The sequence below is a fragment of the Melospiza georgiana genome, chromosome 14, assembly GCF_028018845.1.
Source record: "Melospiza georgiana isolate bMelGeo1 chromosome 14, bMelGeo1.pri, whole genome shotgun sequence".
Lineage (NCBI taxonomy): Eukaryota > Metazoa > Chordata > Aves > Passeriformes > Passerellidae > Melospiza > Melospiza georgiana.
Window position 1 is genome coordinate 18,381,804 of NC_080443.1, and position 20,491 is coordinate 18,402,294.

The window sequence follows — 20,491 nt, forward strand, 5'->3', positions numbered from 1 at the left end:
TGCTGGGGAATTTGGCTTTCAGTTAAGCTGTGAGATTTCTGAATGTGGATGGCTGTGAGTCACGTAAACAGCAAATTCCATTGGAATAAACCACCTCAAGTCTGGAAAAACCCTGGGATTGGGTTGTTGTGTGTGCAGTGTGTGGCAGCAGGCTGCACTTCAGAAGAGATGATTTCCCAGATTTTGGGAATTCTTTTCTGTGGCTCAGCTCCCACTCTGGTTTGTTGTGTCTCAATAGAACCAAGCTAAAGATTTACCACGAGCAAGAGTCAAAACTGCTGAAAAAGCTTTGCTGGTGGGAGGAGAGCAGGGAATGGTCCAGAAAGGCCCTGGGAGATAAACGGGAGTGGGGGCTGTGCTGTGCTGGCCAGGCTGACCTGCTGCATGCCAGGAGTGGTTTTCATCCTCTTTGTCTGTTTTGTCACTCTATTCAGCTCCTTGTTTAACTTCTTTCTGTCCTCAGTGTTTGGGTGTTACTCAGTTACAGCTGGAGTGGAAGTTTATGGAATCTTCCAGGTGAAATGCCAGCAGCTCAGGCCTTTTTATTGGCAAGCTTTTGTTTTCTGTAAATTAATTTTCTCATTTTAGTGTTAATTTTCTTTGTGGTCTTGTTAGGTACTTTTTTCAGAGTATCTAGATGCAAACTATCTGAAAAGCTGCAGGAAGATAATGTTGGGCAAAGATGTTTTATTTTAGGTCTGTTATGGAGAGTTTCAGGCACAGGAATAACAGAATTGATGATTTTTGTGTGTTTTCCTACACCTGAGCAGTTTCAGTTCTTTGTGCCCTCAGGTGCACTTAGTCATGTGTAACTGCTCATTTAGCACAACTCTGGAGAAATAATTCTTGGTTTTTTTCTCATTTGGTGAGGGGTGGGTTTAGAAGGCAAACCAGCCTTTGCCTTGGCTTGTATGAACTGATGCAGCTGCCCCCAAACATGGTTTTAAACTGGTCACAGGGTGAGGAGCAGTTTGTGATCACCTCCAGTGGGAATCTGAAGGAGAATGCTTTGCTCACACTTTCAGAGCCTAAAGTTCCTTGCTAAAGATGTAGGAAGGAGCCAAGAAGGAATTGAGATGCAAAGTAGAGTTCCTGACTCCCAGCACATGGGTCTTTTTGAATTCTAGTATCCTAATGGATTTTAATATGATTTTGTTGATGTTATTGAATATAAATAGCTCTTTAACAAACATCCTTCTCTTTTATTTCTAGTATATTTTTGGGGAGTTCAGCCCTGATGAATTTAATCAGTTCTTTGTGACTCCACGATGCTCTGTTGAGGTAAGATCTACTTTAAACTTGTTCTAGAAATAACATTTGAAAGCTCCATCTCTTTGTGTGAATTTGAAATACAGCAATACAAATATTTGTCATGCCCTTGGCTTGCTAATTTACAAACTGAAAATTTTGTTCAGTAGTCTTCTTTCCATGTATGTGGATATTAAGTCAATTTTTAGACATAAATTGATTCCACTTTCTGCTTGTGATCTTTCAGAGCTGGACTAGCTGACAGTAGTGGGATGTTGATGAATTTTCCAGCCCTGTACCTCAGTTTTGATGTTTGTTTTTAAGGGGATGCTGAGAACTTTCCCAGCAGAGCTCTTGGTTGTCAGGTGGGCTTCTAAGCCTTGGGAGCCTTTTGAAGCACAAGGATTGTTCATATTTCTGGCCAGGTGGAGCAGTGCTGGCCCTCAGAGCTGTGCTCACAGAGAAGGCTGTGTGTGAGGTCTGGGAAATGCATTAATAATGAACTAATTAGTGACAGAGAGAGGCACAGAGTGGGAACAGTTGTCTTTGTGTGTTGGAGTTCATTACACACAGAGCATTGCAGCCTCTTGTTCTCTGCAGTTCTTGGTAGACAATCATGAACCATTTTCCTTTCTAGGGAGGAGTTTTATCCCATTGTCCTTGTCTCCAGACTTGAAAAATAATTTTCCTCTGGGTCCATTTCCATGCATTTCCTCCAGACATTTCCATTCAGACATTTCAGTCATGCTTCCATCCTGCCCTCCCAACATAAAGGAAACAAACACTCGAGCTGTGGATGGGGAAATCCTTTTGTCACAGTTTACAAACCATTGTTAATGTGACTTACTTTCCTGTAGCTTAATTTTCCAAGGCTAATTAGTGTAATAAACTGCTGAACAATGGAAGGGCACGAAGGGAATGGGGTGGGGTGAGGAGTGAGGGAAATTCAGAAAGGAAGAAGCAGTTATTTTTGGGGGGAGAGCTGTGTAGCAGAGGAGATCTTGGGGTAATTCCTGTTAGCTGTGATGACCCTGCTGTTCTCCCACCATAACTGCAGTCACAGCAGTGGGACATTGTCATCCTGTGTAGTGTCACCTGAAGTGCCCCCATCAGCTTTTCAACACTTACTTAGGGGATGATGAAAATGTCATCTCTTGATTTATGCAAAGCTGTTCTCAAAGCATGAACCTGCAGCACCAGCACCAGTGTGGCTTCACTTTCTCAGTGTGCCACTTACTGGTTAGCTTCAATAGAAAGAGCTGTTGAACAATGTTCCTCAAGTTTGTCCTTGATCTGGTTCACTTCAATGTTTTAATTACCTGGATGATGAAATAAAAATGATGCTTATTAGTTTTGCACTAATTGGTGTAAAAAATTGGTCTGCAAAAGGCAGGGGGAGACTCAGGAAGGACGAGGCAGAGCTGATAATGCTGCAGTGATGTTTGACACACATCCTGCTGGGGACAGTCCCACATGTGCTGCTGTCCCCCTGAGGTCCCTTCACCTCACACCCAAGGGGACTGGCAAGGAAGTAGTTAAAGCTAAAGGGAAATACAGGTTGGATATTAGAGAAAAAAATTTTAATGAAAAAGTGATAAAGTTCTGGAATGTTCTGCCTGGGGAGGTGGTGGAGTCCCCATCCCTGGGTGAGTTTAACACAGCCTGGATGTGGCACTGGGTGCCAGGGTTTAGTTGAGGTGTTGGGACTGGATTGGACTCAATAATCTTGAAGGTCTCTTCCAACCCAGTGATTCTGTTGTCTAAAATGTCCCTTTTACCTGTGACATTTTTGGCACATGTTCTGTCTCATACCTGTTGGCTGGGATGGTTCACAGTTCTGTGGAGCAAGGCAGCTTTGCAAGGGTGCTGTTGATTAATCTGATATATTGGGGACCAAAAAGCTGACTACTTTTTAAAAATCTTCTTATTCTCTGAAGGTCTTTGCTTTGGATAAAAACAAAAATTGCAAGGTGTATCATGAACTTACAGACATTTAAAGTAATTTTTTAGCTCTGAGTAAAATTATATTGAACCTGTGCTCAAAATTAAGATGGAGCTTGACCCATTGATTCTCATTTTTGGCTTGAAAAGATGATATATTAAGATGTATTGAGGTTCATAAATGGATTTACAGCTTGTGGTTTTTTTAAATACTTTTGCAGTGGGATTTCAGGAATATTTTTCTTGCTGTTTCTGATGCACTGGTGCCTGCAGTGCATTAAAAAGGTGATATGTGAGTATGTGTAGCTTAGGGAATTGAAAACTCAATAAAGAAATCTTTTATTTGTTACAGCATTGAGTGAAGCTGCTGTGTGCCCTCAGTGCTGTGTCTCCACTGCAGAAGCAGTTCCACGTTCTCCAGGAGCTGCTGAGTGCAGTGTGGCAGTGGCTGCTGCTTCTGCAGGGGCTTTGAGCTGCTCAGGGGGTTTAGGGGCAGGTGAGGGGGGTCAGGAAGTGCCCCCCTGTGCTTACACATGGCAGGGGTTCTGCCAGCCCTGAGCCCATGAAATGCTGCCAGTGTTTATTATATAAAGTTCTCCACACTCTGAGCTCTGGGTGCTTCATGCTGATCAGTGTGTTCAAGAACCCACCTGAGCTGGAACATTCCAAGGGCCACCCTGCAGCAGGTTAGAGTCAAAAGGTTTAGGTGTGATTGTTCCTTGCAAAGGTTTGTTTCATCCTTTCCCAGTTTGGTGTGTCTTCAGCTTTTGTCCAAAAAGAGGATATGCTTCTCATCCTAAAATAAATTGATGAAGAAAGATGCTGGGAGGTGAATTGAGAGCTTGGTGAGCCTGTGGTGTGTAACCAAGATAATCTTTATCTCTCAGTACTTGTGGTAATCTGCAAGGACACCTGAAGCTGCAGTGTGGGATTTGATAAATATAGAAGCATGAGTTCAAGGCATCCTCTCCAAAAATCAAATCTCAATTATGATGTTATTCTTTAAAGGATTTGGATGTTTCATATGAAACTGATATGGAATGTTCATAGATTTGCTTTGCCTTTAAATAAGTTTCATTTCTTTTTTGTACAGCTCCCCCCATACAATGAAACAGTTTCATGTGGTATTAAATCCACAGGTAAGTTTCATGATGGTAAGAAATCAAGATTTTTTTTTTTTTAAACTTCAAGGTTGTGACACTTTCCTGAGATTTACTGTAACTTCTCTTTGAATACAGTTGTTACAACTTGCTCAGCGCCTACACAGACATAATTAGGTTGGATTTTTAAACTTTACTGAATGATACCTGTGAGAGGTTTGGAAAATCCTGCATTGAACTTCAGCTGATTACAGTGGGCATCTTATTCCTCCTTGACTGTGCTGCCACAGTCAGAGCCCTGTGGAAACACTGCAGGATGTGGCTGTGAGGATGAGGGGGCTGCAGAGCCATAGCATGAGTGTTTTCTAACACTTACAGCAAGGCTGCTCTGCAGGCAGTGCTCTGCTCTGTGCTCCCTTTGACTCTTGTTTCTGCCTGGCTTGGGGCTGTTTTCTGGAGAATCCTGGTTTGGTTTTTTTAATCTCTTGATGAAGGTGTGACTTGATTTAAAACTAAATTACAGAGTTCCCCTTTTAAAGCTGTAACACTCACAGGTCTCCTCTACCTCAACCCCAAAACCTGCCCTTACTTCAGGGTTGTAAGAAGTGGACAGGTAGGTGGGAGCTGCCCTGGCATCCTCACTCTGAATAGTTTTAACCAAACTTCCACAGAATTGTAAGCATCAGGTAAAATCAGGTTTTGATTTATTCCCTGAACCAGAGAGCAAGGAAGCTGAGACCTAGACAGTGAAAATGACTTCAGGTCTCCTTGGGAAATCATGGAAATATTTGACTGAACATTTCTCATAAGTGCTCAGAAGAGGACCAAGCTACACCCCAATCATTGTCCTTAGAGACTTTGGCCTTCCTTTTAAAGATAAACAAGATAGGCAATCAGAAAGAAGGACCACAGGTCTCATTTGAGAGCAGATCAGCAGCATTTTTGACAATTCAGAAATTTTATTTAGTACCAGTTTTAGGACCCTGAGTAGTTCTAAATAGGAGTTGGAAAGGTTCTTTAAAAAGGCCACATGGTGTGAATTGTCTGTTGGTGACAGGGGCATCCAGTCATTTATTTCTTTGTCTAACTAGATTTAAGTTTTGTTCTTTCAGACTGAGATTTTAATGCTCACAAGCCATACAGAAAGATGGTTTGTACAAATGTCTTTCAGATCATTCCTAGACCTTGAGAGAACCCCTCCCAGCCCTGAGATTAGGTAATGACAGCAAATTAGGTTTTGCTTGAAAAATGTCTTTAACAATCTTGCACTGTACTGTGCATGCACATTATCACTGTGGTGGCTGCATAGGAAGCTGTGCAAACTAAACTGGAATGCTTGGTCATGCAGAATATTTGTATTTTTATATGATGACACACACTTACCATGTTACCATTCCCCATAGTCTTCATTTTTTCTGTACTTCAGTGTTTAACTTTATTACAGAATCAGAAGATCTGTTAACACTTCCTAGGAGTAATCAAATCATGGCTTAAACTCTAATGTGCAGAACTCTGTTCACACTGATTAGTGCTGTGCATTCACAGATTTTGGGGTTGTACACAGACTGTCCTTGGAGCATCTGCTGGTGCTTGTTTCAATATGTGTGCCATGTTGTTCATGGCACAGAGATCTGTTTCAGTCCATTCAGAAATAGAGCTGTGAACTAGATTGAAACAAAGATGCCCTGAAGCAAAGTGGAAAGTCAAAACAAATAAGAAAAAATATTACCTCCTATTTTTCTCAAACTTGACACAATCTTACAGCAAATGAGCTTCTGCCAGTCATTGCACAGACTAACTGTACAGTAGCTGCTGGTATTTATTACTCTAATCCTGCTGTAAGGTACAAAGATTAATTGCTCAGCTGTAACTTCCTAATTTGTTTGTTAAATGCTACAACATCAGTTCTGCTCTTGGCAAGGTTTCAGCCTATGATGTTGTGTAAGGGATGTGTTCTGCTTTCTGCTCCCCACTAGCCCTGAGTGTAAAATAAACTGATAAATTCACCAAAACTAGAAAAAAAGCTCCCTTAGATGATTTTTGCCAGGTTAGTTGTGGGTCCCACAAGTGCTGGGAGCTTGCTGGGGACAGAGGAGCAGGCCAGGGGTACAGAGGTGACAGCTTTCACCTTGGCCTCTGATGGATTCACTCACCCATGGAGGGAAACCACACTCTTTGTTCTGAAGCAATTGCTATTTTCTTGAACTTGGATTTTAGAAAAGAAGTAGTCATGAATTATTTGAAGTGGTAGGGATTTGAAATGTGCCCAGAAATTCATTTTTGTCAAAGTTGGAGGAATATTGGGTGTTAGCAATTATTGCCTGTGCTTTGTGCTGTTGTAACAAAGGGTAGAAAGAGCCACAAACAGATGAACTAATGAGGAATGGTTTTGTTGTGGATTTATATCCCTTAAAGCCCCCAGAACTTTGCATTTGCCCTCAGATGCAGCAGGTGGGGCTGTGTGGGCACTGCCAGCCTGGGCACCCAGTGCCCACAGCTCCCCTCCCTGGCTCCAGGCTGCAGGTGCTTTAAACAGGAGCTTCAGCCCTCCCTTCTGGGTGCTGATGGCTCCTCAGTGACTGCAGAAGTGCTTGGTGAATGGCAGACAGGGTGTTAAAAATGCTTTCTCACAGGGAGAGGGGGGAAAAATTAGAAATTTAGAAATTAGAAATTTGAAATTCACTCTCTTCCTAAGATGATTTAGAGAAACCAGATGTGTGTGGAATTTTTACCCTTTTTTATTCTTAAAAAGTCTCCTTTAGTCTGACAGGCAGCAAGACTGAAGTTGATATGTGACCTGTTTTCTTCTCATATAGTCAGATTAATAGATCAATGCAGAAAAGCAATTAGCATCTTTTTAATTTTTCATTAAATCATAATGTGTTGGTATTGCATGGATAAGTCAGACATCAACACACATTGTATGTTTGTTACTCTTCATTTGATATTAAAAAATGCAGATTCTTGTTCCCTTCACATTTTTTAAAGCTAAAATATTTGTTAGCAGATTTTTCTAGAGAACATCCAGAACTTAAGAACTTTTATACTGACAGTCATATATCAAAATATTCCCTGCTAGATTGTTTTCCCAGAGGATTTTTTTCCTTAGGTGTGTGAATAACCTCTTTTCTGGGAACTGTTGGTTGCTTTTTGTTGTGTTTAAAAAACAATCCACCTCATTTTTAGTGAGTCTGTACTTGCAAATATGTATTTGTTGTTGTCATGCATAATGTAAGTGGCACAAAATCTGAAAAGTTTAGTGCTGTATCCACATAATTCCTTTGGAATTAATACCTAGTGTTGTTTGGTTCTGTAGTAAGTCTTAAAATTGGAAATGTGTTTGAGCCCCCATGGTTGAGGAAACACAAAATATTAAAATGTAATGTCCTTGGAACAGTAGCATACATATCATAAAGACCTGCAGAGCTTTAGAATATCAGCTTACCTTCAAAATTCCTGAAACTGTTTCATTAATTTTATATCTTTACTCAGTAGTTACTGAAATAGTTGTAGGTGAAGTATTCAGTGTTACCACTTAGCACACATACATTATAACAAGAAATAAATTCCAGGAAATTGCAGAAATGGTGGCTGAAAATATTTTGTGATACTGAAGCCTGCCATGAGAGTATTTAGTTCCAGGGCAAATAAATAAATCAATAAAACGAAAAAACCTTTTCATAACTTTTCAGTACAACTCCTGTGTACAAGTTGAATGCAGATTCATGTTGAGGTATGTGTTGTAATTTGTCATAAAATCCTGGATTCATGTATATCATTACTATCACATGGTAGTACATTTAATTGTGAAAAAATTATTGAAGTTATAAATGAGCTTGGAGGCTCAAAAGCTTTAATTGCAGTGTACCATGCAATTAATAAATTATATTTTTCAGTTATGTTTGGTTGTGGTAAATACTGCCAGAAGAACCAAACCCAGCCCCTCAAAAATCAAACCTCACATATGGAAAAGTTAAAAAGGAAAAGGCTTGGATTTTGTAGTTGTCAGTTGAACAGACTGGCTTGAAAAAAGCATGGAATTAAGTGTTACACCGTATTTCACAAGCAATTATCCAGTAATTATTTAATACAGATTATTCCTATAGACCTTGGATTTTAATAGATTTCTTATGAGGGGAATTTAATTGGGATTATATGCAGGATTCTACAGTGATTTGGAAATTACATAACTCTGGTTAAGGAAACCTGAATCATGCTCTGCTATCTTTAGGAAAATGATATTTTGAAAATTGTCATGGTTGAGAATGAGAATTCCTTTTATTTGGGGAGTGTACTTTGTTTTCTCAGTTACAGGAAAATAGGAGAGTGTTTTTCTTGCTTTTGTAGCTTTTAGATTCAATGTGATTCTCTGACTGAGATCTGCTTTCTCTTGTCCAGGGGAAGAGTATCAGAGAATAGAATTTGGTGTTAATGAAGTTATCGAGACTCAGTCATCTGTCCTGAACAACACCGACTACAGCATTTCGAGTACTCTGAACCCTCAGGCTCCAGAGTTCATTCTCAGCTGTGCCCCCGCTCAGAAAAGCCCAGATGATGCTCTCAGCGACACCAACTACAACTCCATTGACTGCCAGTTCAGTGACCCCACCCTGGCTCTGGACAGCGGCTCCAACGCCGAAAACGACGCCTTGGCTGGGGGCCTGGGGCAGAGGGAGCGCAAAAAGAAGAAGAAAAGACCCCCCGGGTACTACAGTTACCTGGAAGATGTCCCTGACGGCGTGGCCGCCCCCGAGGCGCTGGTGAACGGCCACGCCTCGGCCGCGGGACTCGGCAGCGCCGAGGACACGGAGCTGCCCGGAGACCTCCCCTCGCTGGCCACGCCGAGGACTTGCAGCAGCCCCGGCAGCTCCGTGGATTTCCTGGCCGGAGCTGCGTGTGCCGAGCCCGGCCCCGGGGGCAGGACTGGCGGGCAGGCCGAGCTTTGCCGCCTGGCTCACTCGGAACAGTTCTGCCTCCCCCCGGAGGCCGTCAGAGAGAGCCCCCTAAGGACAGCTGTTGTACAGGCCTATGCCGGTACTGATACTACTGAAACTCTGGGCGTTACTAATGGACAAACACTTGAATCCTCCTCTGGTGAGGACACGGCTGCCAATGGGGTAGAATTGCACACTGTGGAAAGCTCTGACTCAGACCAAGCTAAGCCTGAGGAAGCTTCACCTACTACTGAGGCGACGGTCCCGCTTGCAGGATCTGTCCCTGTTCATCAGCCTGCAAAGTCGTGGGCTAGTCTTTTTCACAATTCCAAGCCCTCTGCTTCCACATCTGTGGTCTATGTTGAGACTAAGTATACCCCTCCTGCCACATCTCCTCTGGTCCCTGAAAAACAGGTTGAAGTCAAAGAGGGACCTGTTCCAGTTTCAGAGGATCCCGTAGCCATAAAGATTGCAGGTATAGTTACACACACGAGTGGATGTCACACTGCAAGGGTGTTAGCTCTGCTTGTGAACAGGAGTGTGCACAATTGATAGAGGACATTCCTCTGGTAATGAGCTGGCTGTTCAAACACTGCATTTGAATTAGCCAGTTTGTATGCCCCTGAGTAAACATTCCAAGCAGGCATTGCCATGTCATTATCCCAGGTACAGGGAAACTATTGCTGCTTGTCAAACAACTTGTCAAACAGTCTGTGGAAGTGATCTGTGGTTTCAAATGGGCTGTGTGCTGTTACAAAAATGAGAGTATGTTAGGTTTGTATGAAAATGGTGTGTTACATTATCCAATATTTACAATTTTGTAGTATTCCATTGCAAGAAGAGTATTACTGTATTTATACCAAAGTAGCTGAAATTCCTGGGCACTAAACAGCAGTTGAAATGTAATGGCTACATAGGTCTTTCTTCAGAAATTTCAATTCAGAAAATAACTATATTTACTAAAATGCTTCTTGAGGGGTCTCTCCTTCCAGTTTAACCATTACAAACAGTATTGCTTTATCCATAACCAATACTTGCTGTTCCCAGTTCAGGAATAACCCTCAGGAGTTGTCCAGAGGGGACATCAGGACAGGGAATGAGTGATACAAAAGCTTTGACACTTGGTCTTGTCATATTTGTGCTCTTAATGGGAAATGCTAGAAGCTGCAGGAGGCTGGTTGTGCAGATTCAGCCAGAAATGGTGAAGTTCTCCCAGCTTGGGTGCATTTTGTGTCACTGACTCAACAGTGTTGGAACCAAAGTAATTATTTTAAATCTGTGAAGTGGTCACTGTGTGAGATGGCTTTGTGCAGAGTCCTGCTGTTTGTACTACAAGCTAATTTACAGGTGCAATGCTGCTTTGGAAGTGACAGCTTCAAGTCAGGTTTGCACTCTGAGCAGAGCTGACCTGAGATGATGTCCAGAGTGCCCATAACTGTGTGCTGCCTCTCCTCCCCCTTACTCAGCAATGGTTTCAGTACTCAGAATTGTCTGTTGTGAGCTGTCAGAATAATTTATATTTCAGTGTATTTTCCACTGAGATATCACAAACACTGTATTACAACAATATATATATATAGAAAAGCAGGTGATTACAGTCTGTATGAACCCATATGGAGAATGTTGTCTTAAAATCTGAAGCTATCATTTGGTAATGATTTTTAATTTAAAACTCTTTTGTGACCATCCTAAAGCTAGGATTGCTTGCCATGAATGGAAAAAGTTTTTTCTCTGGTCCATGTTGTTCCAGCAGTAAGTTAACTTTCTAGACTTTCACTGCTTCTGTACTGTTTTTTGCCACCAGGTGGGAGCAGAGCTTTTTATTCTGTCTTCACTGTAGTAAAACACAAATGTAACTTTTACCCAGTTTTCTTCTACACCTTCACTATTTGCTTGCTCTTTGGGCAGAGGAATAATCTGAGTGTAGATAAAAGGAATTCATCTGCTCATTGTAGCTGATTTAGGTAGGAATTATTGCTGCAATTCCTGTAATTCAGATGCTGCTGGTTTTGGTGTAAAGTGTTTACTTGAAGATTGAAATGCCATGTGATCAGTGCTCTGCTCTGTGGAAAAAGGTGTTTTTCTTTATTTGCTTTATATGTACTCAAAAAACAGGTACCTGAGTGCTTTTTTCATCCTCCCACACTCAAAAATGTGCTACAAGAACTTCAGTTCATGCTTTCCAGACAGATCATTGCTCTGTTCTGTAGATAATTAATTTCAAATCTCTTACCTCCCTGATCATCACTGTGAGAGGCTCTGTGTTTGTCAGGTGTGTTCCTTGCTTTCCCTGTGGCTGAGTTGAGTTTCCTCTGTTGGGTTTGTTGTGAATTCAGCAACTTCAGCTCATTCCAATGGGAATGAAATTTTTACCACAAGTTTTATGGGGTGCTGAACGCAGGTAATAAACTCTACACCTGAATTAGCAGGCAAAATTAACAAATCAAATTAACAAACAACCCAGTGCTGCAGTGCCGAGGTCCTTCTGCACAGTTTTTATTTAGAACACAAGAAGAGGAGTTGCTTTTCCAGGGACAAATTGTTGGTTTGTACTTCAATTTCAGCAGTTATTACAAGGGAGGTTAATGATTCACAAGCACCCTGAAGATCATTTAATGCTGCTTAATTCAGCCTGCAGAGATCTGTGGTTCCTTTAGTCTCAAAGACAGAAGCTACACAAGGTAAGGAGATGATCAGGACTAGAAAATAAATGGAACAGACAAATTTCATGTTAATCTTGATGAGAAACAAAGGCAGAAGAGGTAATTTTAGCAAGTGCCCAAGATGCATCTGCTGTGCAGGTGCAGAAAGAGACAAGTGCAGTAATTATGCACCACAGCCTAATTTAGATGCTAGGACAAACATTTTAATAATTAATATCTATGGGATAGTAAGGTCATAAATTATATTGGTGAAAAATACGACTCTTCAGGGCTTTACTTGCCACATTTCACAGCTGATCCCCTACAATTATAACCTGATAATTAATAATGCCTTATATAGTGTAGGAAATAAGTGATTGGGAAAATATCAATTCTCTGAGTAGCCTTTTAACTATTCTTGGTGGTCTTAGGAAAAATTGCAGTAAGGGAATCTAAACCAATTTTCTGAATCATGTTTTCTTGCAGTGTTTTTACTGTGAGTGATGGAGGTAACAGTGCCCATAAAATCTGTTTACAGCAGACAGGATTTCAGGTGAATCAAAGAACAGAAACTTTTAAGATCTGACTAAATCTGGAATGATTTCAAATTAGAAAGAAGGGAATCCAATAAATGCAAGTGTGGAAGACACCAGAACACCAAACCAAATGAGAGTACAATGTGAAGAACTAATGGTGGACATATTAGACAAAAAGATCTGGAAGTTCTAGGGAATTGATGAGTGTCTTTAGTACACCTGAAGAAAACAAAGGTTTTTTTCCCCTGTGTGTGTTAATACCAATTTACATGGAAAACATGGAAAATAACAAATTCTGCTGTGGAGGACTTGATGCAATGGGCTTTCCTTCTGAAGGAAAATTTCATGGTGCAGCAGCAAAAATGGAAATAAGATTTAAAAACCATGTGGGCAAACATGAAATATTCAGAGTTAATTTGTGTCGGATGATATTGTTGGCACGACCGTGGTTGTAAATCCAAATTTACAAAACAAATTCATCAAGAAGATGGTGATTCTTAAAGTGAAGAAGATCACTTCTGCTAAGGCTAGTGATAAAATTAAATTAATTCAGATTGAAAGAAAGGTGTTCCAATATATAGTAGAAGATTTCTTTCTCATTGTAAAGGTAGGTGGATGCTAGAGCAAGGAGTTGTGGAGACATCCAGGATCTGGGGGTTTTATAATCTTCAGAAATGCAGCCTTTTGTACATTCAGACTTGTTTCTTACAGGAAGTGTTTTTGTTTAGGGACATCCAGCAATGTTGTCCTGGGATTTTTTAGGCATTGTCCAGATCTGAGGAAAGATCAGTGACAGAGACAATATTCTCTAAATCAGGGCCTTAAGCCAAGAGTTCAGTTCCTGACTTGTAAGCACCTTTATCTCTTCAGCATGGACACCACATCCACGGGGCTCCTCTTGCCTTACACTCTGGATTTGCTTTGTTAGGAAATCACCTTGCTAAAGAAAAATGCGAGAGGTAATTGTAATAACAAAACCCCATGGATGAACTTCAGCTAAATGCTTTCTGTTTACCAACAGAAATATCTAAACATTTCACAAATCAGTACCCTCCAAAAGAAATAAGTTTTCTGGGTGGTGACACGAGCTTTCCAACAGGTTTTGAAATGTTAAGATTTTCTCCCAGTCGTCTGTTTTTCTTCTGATACATTTGTAAAAGTTCTTTAGTTCCTGTGTGTTAATGTGAGCTGGAAATGTTGGATTGCTGTTGGATGTAATTGCTGTAGACAAACCCAGGTCTTTGTTAAACGAAGCAAAACTCCAGCAATGGCACTGGAGCCTGTTCCCAGAGCAGCTTTGTGACCACAAGAGGATGCTAAAGGTCCTCTTAATGCCTTTATTGAGCATGATGCAAAAACAGGGAAGAAAAGAGTTAATGTAAAAAGTTATTGATAGACACAAAAAATAGAACTTTTTCTGTTACTTTTATCCTTATTTTCAACAATGGTGAATTATGTTAACAGAAATATTGTGTGTGAACACAGTTCAAATGTTGCTGCTGTGACAATACATTCTGAAGCACTTGAGCAGTAATTTAATAACATATTTTAGCCTTCACTAGAAAAGAATCTTACTCTGCATCTGTGCTACCTCATCTTCCACTTTACATTTCTTTGCTGTCTGCTCTTTCAGGTGGCACGTTCTTCATGTAATGGACAAGGGAATGAAACTTTATTTTTTTGTCAATTTTGTTTGCTTAGAACTGATGTTATCTGCAGGAAATATCATCTTATAGATAGATAGGGAGATAGCTTGGCAGCAGAAGGATGTGGATTTTGTTTGCAGTTCTGCCATCTCCTCTGCTTACTTTCAGCTTTGTACCTCTACTTTTGTACCTACATCATGTTATTTTATCTTTTTCGTCCTGTAGTGAACAGCTCAAATTCTTTCAGGTTATAGCATGTAAAACCTTTAGAGCTCCTCACATTTATTATAAAAAACCTCACCCCTCTGGTACACGATTGCTGTATTTACTTGCAGTTCGTATTTTGTCTTGTATACACCTTATTTTGCAAGTTTAAAGTTTATGAGCTCCAATATTTTCTTTGAACAGTTCTTATTTAGGTTTCTAAATAACAGGTCAGGATTCCTGGAAAAGCTCCTTTTGTTGTTCTTGGTTTCATAACTGGGACAGACTAATGTGCAGTGGTTTCTAAGTTTTCAGCTTGGGTTTTGAAAGCAGGAAAGAGCAGGAATTACATTATGTAAGGCTGTTATCTCATAGATTTTGGAAGTGTTAAATAAAACTGTGTGTTCTGAAGAGCAGAGCACACCAGTCTGTGTCTTTGCACTGAGATGATTTTGTTGTGAGATTGGTGAAACTTCTGAACTGAGACTGCTGCACTGGCTTCACCCCTCTTCAAAGCAGGAAAATGTGGGAAATACTTCATAAAGCTGGTGACAAATGATTCCAGCTGATTGCATTTTATATCTGTGTATGTATCTATGTAGCAATATAAATAAATTACCTGGATTTAGGGAAACAAACACCCAAATCAATAGATCTTGCTTTGGAATGATCAGTTTTGTATCAGCATCTCCTGATCTGAATCCCAGGATCTTCAGTGGAAGAAAAACATCTGGTTTGGAGTGTGAGCAGTGGGTAAATGGAGTGGAAATCATCTGCTGGAGCTTCTGGGAATCTTCCTCATTGGTTTGAATTTCTGTGTAATGCTGCAGCAGATATTTGTGTGATGTTGATGCTCAATTTACTGTTTCTCATTCTGCAGAAATACTGGAAAATGTAAGACTAATACATAAACCAGTGTCTTTGCAACCCCGAGGGCTGATCAACAAAGGAAACTGGTGCTACATCAATGCTGTATCCTTCCCTGGGAAAAATTAATGCTCTTAATTGATGTTTTTATATTATATCTGTCAGAGTTGTTTTGGATTGTTCTGGTGAGTATTTTATAAAAGTGTTTTGTTTTCCCAGATCCTGCTGCTGTGGTTAAAATGTTGAAGTGTAGCAGCCAGAAATGCAGGGGGATTTTGGATCATTGAAGCTGGTGTGCAGGGTTCCCCTGCAATCCTGTTTGCAGTTTGTTACCTGTGTCAAAATATTTCAGAAGGGTAACTTCTGACTGAAACCCTGGCGATTTCTAGCAGTGTTTCCCCTTGGTTCTGTGCATCCATTTAAATGGTTATTTCTCTTTTGCACTTGGGCTTTGTTTTGCAGTTTTAAATGGATCATTTGGGTTGGTGCTAAGCAGGTTGTCACTGTTGTCTCATCTGTGTCAATCAGCATTTAATCTAAATTAATCCTACTACAATCTTCCATATGGAAGATGAGTTTGCTCTTAATGAATTGGAGTTGTATTCCCCTGCAAAAATAACTTTTACCCTGAGGAACAGAAAACACCTTCCCTCCATGGTATATTGTGATATTAATGAAAATATTAATAATTAAGAAAAATTGTCTCCCATGTCAGCAAGGTGACACTTGGGATACTTCCAGTGCTGGTACTGCTAGTGAAAAATGTTAACACCAATTTCAAGACTGATCATGGCAGATCCTAATGAACCATTTCTAGGTCAACAACTGTGCCTTAAATAAAGCTTTTATCTTACATAATCAGCCCTGCACATTTGGTTATATACACTATATATATTAGTTCCCAGTTTTTCAGTCTTGAGGTTTTACATTGGTTTTTGCACATTGTAGGGGATCAAATTAATCTCTCTTCAGCTGTTGAGAGCAATGCCTTATTTTGTCATTTCCCTTTCCCTCCAGTTTTAGTGCATTTCTTCTGTTCACTGCTCTCACCAAATTACGATCTTTTTAGATTATTATTCTTCCAGCATATCTGGAGTTTTCCAGGTTGCTCCTGACCCTTTGCAGTGCAGAATGTCTCACATCTCAGCAGGTTTTGCTTTGGTTGCAGGCGTGAATCAGCACCTTTTAAGTTTCAGCTGGTTTCTTCCATTCTTCTCAGAAAATGTGTTCCAGGTTATCTCCTGCCAATTTTCTAATGGTTAATTCTCTAAAGTCCTTCCTATGAAAGTTCTTTTCCTCTCCTCCTCCTGGATTAAGTTTCCTTTGCCATGAATTCAAGTTTTTGCCATGATTAAAATATCAGTGAAATCACTGCATGTTCCACGATGCTGGGGTTTTTTTAAATACAATTTCTGTATATTGATTAATGTTGTGATAAAGCTTCATCCTCTTTTCCAGTTAAATTCTTGGATTGATCTACTTCATAGGGAAAACAGAGATGCATTTTTATTGTTTTGCATAGAATTGAATATTTGGTTGATACACAGATGCCATTTCCTGCATATTTCCTTAATGCCACTGCATAGACCCTGCAAGCCTTGGTTGCTTGCCCTCCAATGTATCATTTAATGAAGTCCATTCCAATGTATTCCAAATCGCAGAGGCCGTGCACCTCCACACCAATGCTAGACAGTTTGTAAGTAGCTTGGGAAAAAGGAATCAAACTCTGGGATGTGGCTGAACTCCTTCAGAAATACCTAACAATGGCTGTTGATAGAAGCTGATCTGTGGCCAGAAGTTTTTCATGTGTTTTTGGGTGACACTTTTATAAAGAACTTGGTGTTTTACAAGTGCTTGGATTGTCAAGGGAGAGAATTCCTGTTGCATTGGGAGTATCAGTTTTGTGAAATGTTTAATGTGCAAAATTGAACTGTGGGAGGTGCAAGGACCAGGCCAACACCTGGGTTTCACTGCAATGGTCAGGTGGATTTTTATGTCTGAGCTTCACCCAGATTTCTGTGATATTCTTGTATTTTGTTTTGTTTTGGCAGTCAGAGTGACAATGTTCTAATTTTATTATTTGTTCTTCTAAGTGTTAAATTGCTGCTCATGTCCAGTTGCTTCCCTTCTGTTTCAGTGTTCGTTTAATGAATGAGTTCACTAATATGCCTGTGCCTCCTAAAGCAAAGCAAGGTGAGTGGGAGCAGGGGCACAAAGCAGAAAATGATGGGGAGAAGCCTTTGGGGTAAAGATCTGCATGAGGGGGGTGTTGCACCTTGGATTTTTTCCTTCTCTTTGGTGGACCAAGTGTAGAAGTGCAATAGGAACAAGTTTTTGTTGAAGGTTCACTTAATTTAAAGATGCCTTCTAAGAAAATGCCCTTTCTAAGAAAATCACTTGATACTCCCTGCATTTTCCTCCACTTCCTTCCTTCCATAGTGCCAGCTGTTTGTTTATCAGATTGCTCAGTTCTGCTCCTTAAATCCTGAACATTCACTGATTTGGAACAAAATGTGCCCAGAACAGGTCCCTTAAGCACTTGGAGATTGCCTGCAGAAATATTATCCTGGCTTCTGATTCCAGTGGGAAAACTTCAGACAGATCTGATTTCTCCTAATACATATTTATTTATACATATTTAGGCTCAGTGCTGATTATGAAGTGAGGAATAGCATATTTTTTGATGCAAATAAATGATCTTAAAGGTTTCAGTTGTTTAATCTTCATTTTAAGCCAAGTCTGTTGTATTGCAAACTTGTAGAAACAAGCACATTCCTGAAACTATTCTTTATGTAACATGATAAGGAAATATCAGGAGGAGCTGGTTGTTCCAGTGATTTCCAAACAGTTCAGACATTTCTGTGGTTTCTTTCTGTGAAACAAATCTTACTGGCTTATGCAACTTATTTTACTTGTAGGTCATTTTCTCGTGTAGTTTTCAAGTACAGTTCTGAGGCCTTGTATTGCCATTAGTGGAACATTTTGTCAGGCTGGTCTTGGGGTTTTTATTCTGCAGTGAGCAAAAGGGATCTGTTAGAAATGCAGATACACAGAAGGTTTAAGGATGTGTTCTTCAAAAGAAATGCAAAAATGCAAATAGCACTAAAAGTGTTCTTTTATGATGGCTGTTGATATTCTTGTTAATCTCAGAACTTTTCCTATCTGTGAGTTTATGCAGGGTGATATGTTTTAAAGCAATGAAGGTTGTGTCTTGTAACTTCTGACCTCAAAACTCCAAATTACAATTAAACCATTAGTAAAAAAGTGCTGGACTCCAAAACAAGTGATGTGTGAAGAGAGTAAAAAATCCCTTTTATTTATTATTACTTACATGAATTCTCTTTCACCTTGCAGCTTTAGGTGATAAAATAGTGAGAGACATCCGACCAGGAGCTGCCTTTGAACCAACCTACATTTACAGGCTCTTGACAGTCATAAAGTCAAGTCTGTCAGAAAAGGTGAGACTTCAAATCCTTGACTGCATTGCAGGGCAGTCCCAGTCCTTAAAACTCTGCAAAAAACCTCAGATTCTGCTCAAATGCCACTAAAATCAGCTCATTGAGAGCACATTAATGAGGCTCAACTGTCTTGGGACCTGAATTACAGGAAAATCTTAATTACAGATCTGGCAGTTTGATATGTCAGAATAATGGAAAAATTACTGTTGGAATAGAATATCTCTTTTTATAATGGAGTTACCAATTGATTTACATTTAAGAAATGAGCAGTTGTTCATTTTTATGGGGAATTCAGCTAAGACTCATTGAAGGTCAGGTTTAATTTCAATAGAAAGAAAAGATAATAATTCAAACCATTCTTTGATTTGGCCTTGGCTTGACAGCAACTTTTAAGAGTGGCTGTAAAAGAAATGGAGAGAAAAAAATTCCAGCTCACACAGTAAATGGAATTTGTATGGAGAAAAATGCAGAATTCTTGAAGCCATTGTAGAACTGATGTGTGTGTTTACTGCTTAACTGAGTAAAAAAAGTTTGTCTTATAATAAAATTTAAACTTTATTTGACATAACTTTAGACTGAGTAGTTGCTAAATTAGTAGGACAATGCTGGATTTGTTCAGTGTCATGAACCTTCTGTTAAAAGGAAACCATGAAAATATAATAAAATTAATTGAAAAAAAATTTTGTTCAGGGCAGGCAAGAGGATGCTGAAGAATACTTGGGATTTATCCTCAATGGACTACATGAAGAAATGCTGACCCTCAAGAAACTTCTCTCTCCACATAATGAAAGTTAGTGGATTTTCTTTTTTTAATAGCAAACAATTAATTTCAAATATTGTTTTTTTGGGTGATTCCATAACAGAGTAGTGCTTGGAGTAGAGGTTGAGATAGGGATAGAATATCATGTTTTAGAGGATTTGGACATAAGCAAATAATATTTTGGTAAAATCTGGATACAGAGAGTCCATTCTGCCCAGTTTATGAATGATCTGAGCAGTTACTGGGTTTCTGGAAGGGCATCATGGCTCTGTCAGTACTCTGCATTGGAAATCACATCCCTTTCTCCTAAACAACAAAACTCAATATTACACATTTTCCTGAGCCCAGCTGAGCATTATTTGGGGCTAACTCCAGGATCAGTGCTATCATTTATAACACATGCAGTGTCAGTGATCTTTGACTCTCCATGGGAGTTCAGAAATACATCAGTGTCTCTTTCACTGATCTATAAACCAACTGTAAAATCTTTTTTTTCTACTAATACAAACCAACAGTAAATTATATGAAAATTCTTACTGACAAAGTTGGAGAATTTGCTTTGAAAGAATTACTAAAATTTATATGCTGAGTAAAATGTCATTTTAGTTTATTTATAGAGGCTTTAGCTTGAACCCCCTTTACAAATAAAATCCTGCAACCCATAGCCAAGTAAGAATTCAGATCACTACTTACCCATTTTCTCTTTAGCAGGGTACATTTTTTAGGATATAAAATCATGCCATATTTTGTTCCTTAGCTCTGTGCAGTTCATAACCTGAATTTGGCACAGGCTGAAAAAATATTTGCTGAGCCTTGGGTTCCCTGTAAAATACCTGTGCAGAAAAGGAGTTGGATTTAATAATGGCAAAATTCTGCTGCCAGAATAACACTTGGCTTTCTAATTTTCTGCCACTTAAGTTTGCTACTAAAAATATATCAAATTTTGCTATTTACATACAGTCGTCAGTGAGCTGCCTTCTGTTAACACAGGGATGTGTCATGCAGGGAGCAAAGCTGGAATGTGCTTGTTCTTTTTTAAATTTAAAAAAAATAAATTAATTAAAACGATTATGCAATTTTGGGGGTTTTCTATGGGATTTACTGAGAATTATGTAGGGATTTTTTTAGGGATTTATTTGGATTTTTTGGAAAATT

The 20,491-nt window shown here is 39.6% G+C and overlaps 1 protein-coding gene across 1 annotated transcript in view; it reads left to right on the plus strand.

The window, feature by feature from the left end:
- USP10 (ubiquitin specific peptidase 10) overlaps positions 1 to 20,491 on the plus strand; it is a 48,479-nt gene that overhangs the window by 17,914 nt on the left and 10,074 nt on the right. Inside the window, exons 2-9 of the mRNA XM_058034233.1 lie at positions 1,213 to 1,281; positions 4,283 to 4,328; positions 8,688 to 9,698; positions 15,132 to 15,223; positions 16,705 to 16,814; positions 17,256 to 17,311; positions 18,473 to 18,576; positions 19,267 to 19,366. Coding sequence (XP_057890216.1) covers positions 1,213 to 1,281; positions 4,283 to 4,328; positions 8,688 to 9,698; positions 15,132 to 15,223; positions 16,705 to 16,814; positions 17,256 to 17,311; positions 18,473 to 18,576; positions 19,267 to 19,366 — 1,588 coding nt within the window. The remainder of the gene's footprint in view (positions 1 to 1,212; positions 1,282 to 4,282; positions 4,329 to 8,687; positions 9,699 to 15,131; positions 15,224 to 16,704; positions 16,815 to 17,255; positions 17,312 to 18,472; positions 18,577 to 19,266; positions 19,367 to 20,491) is intronic.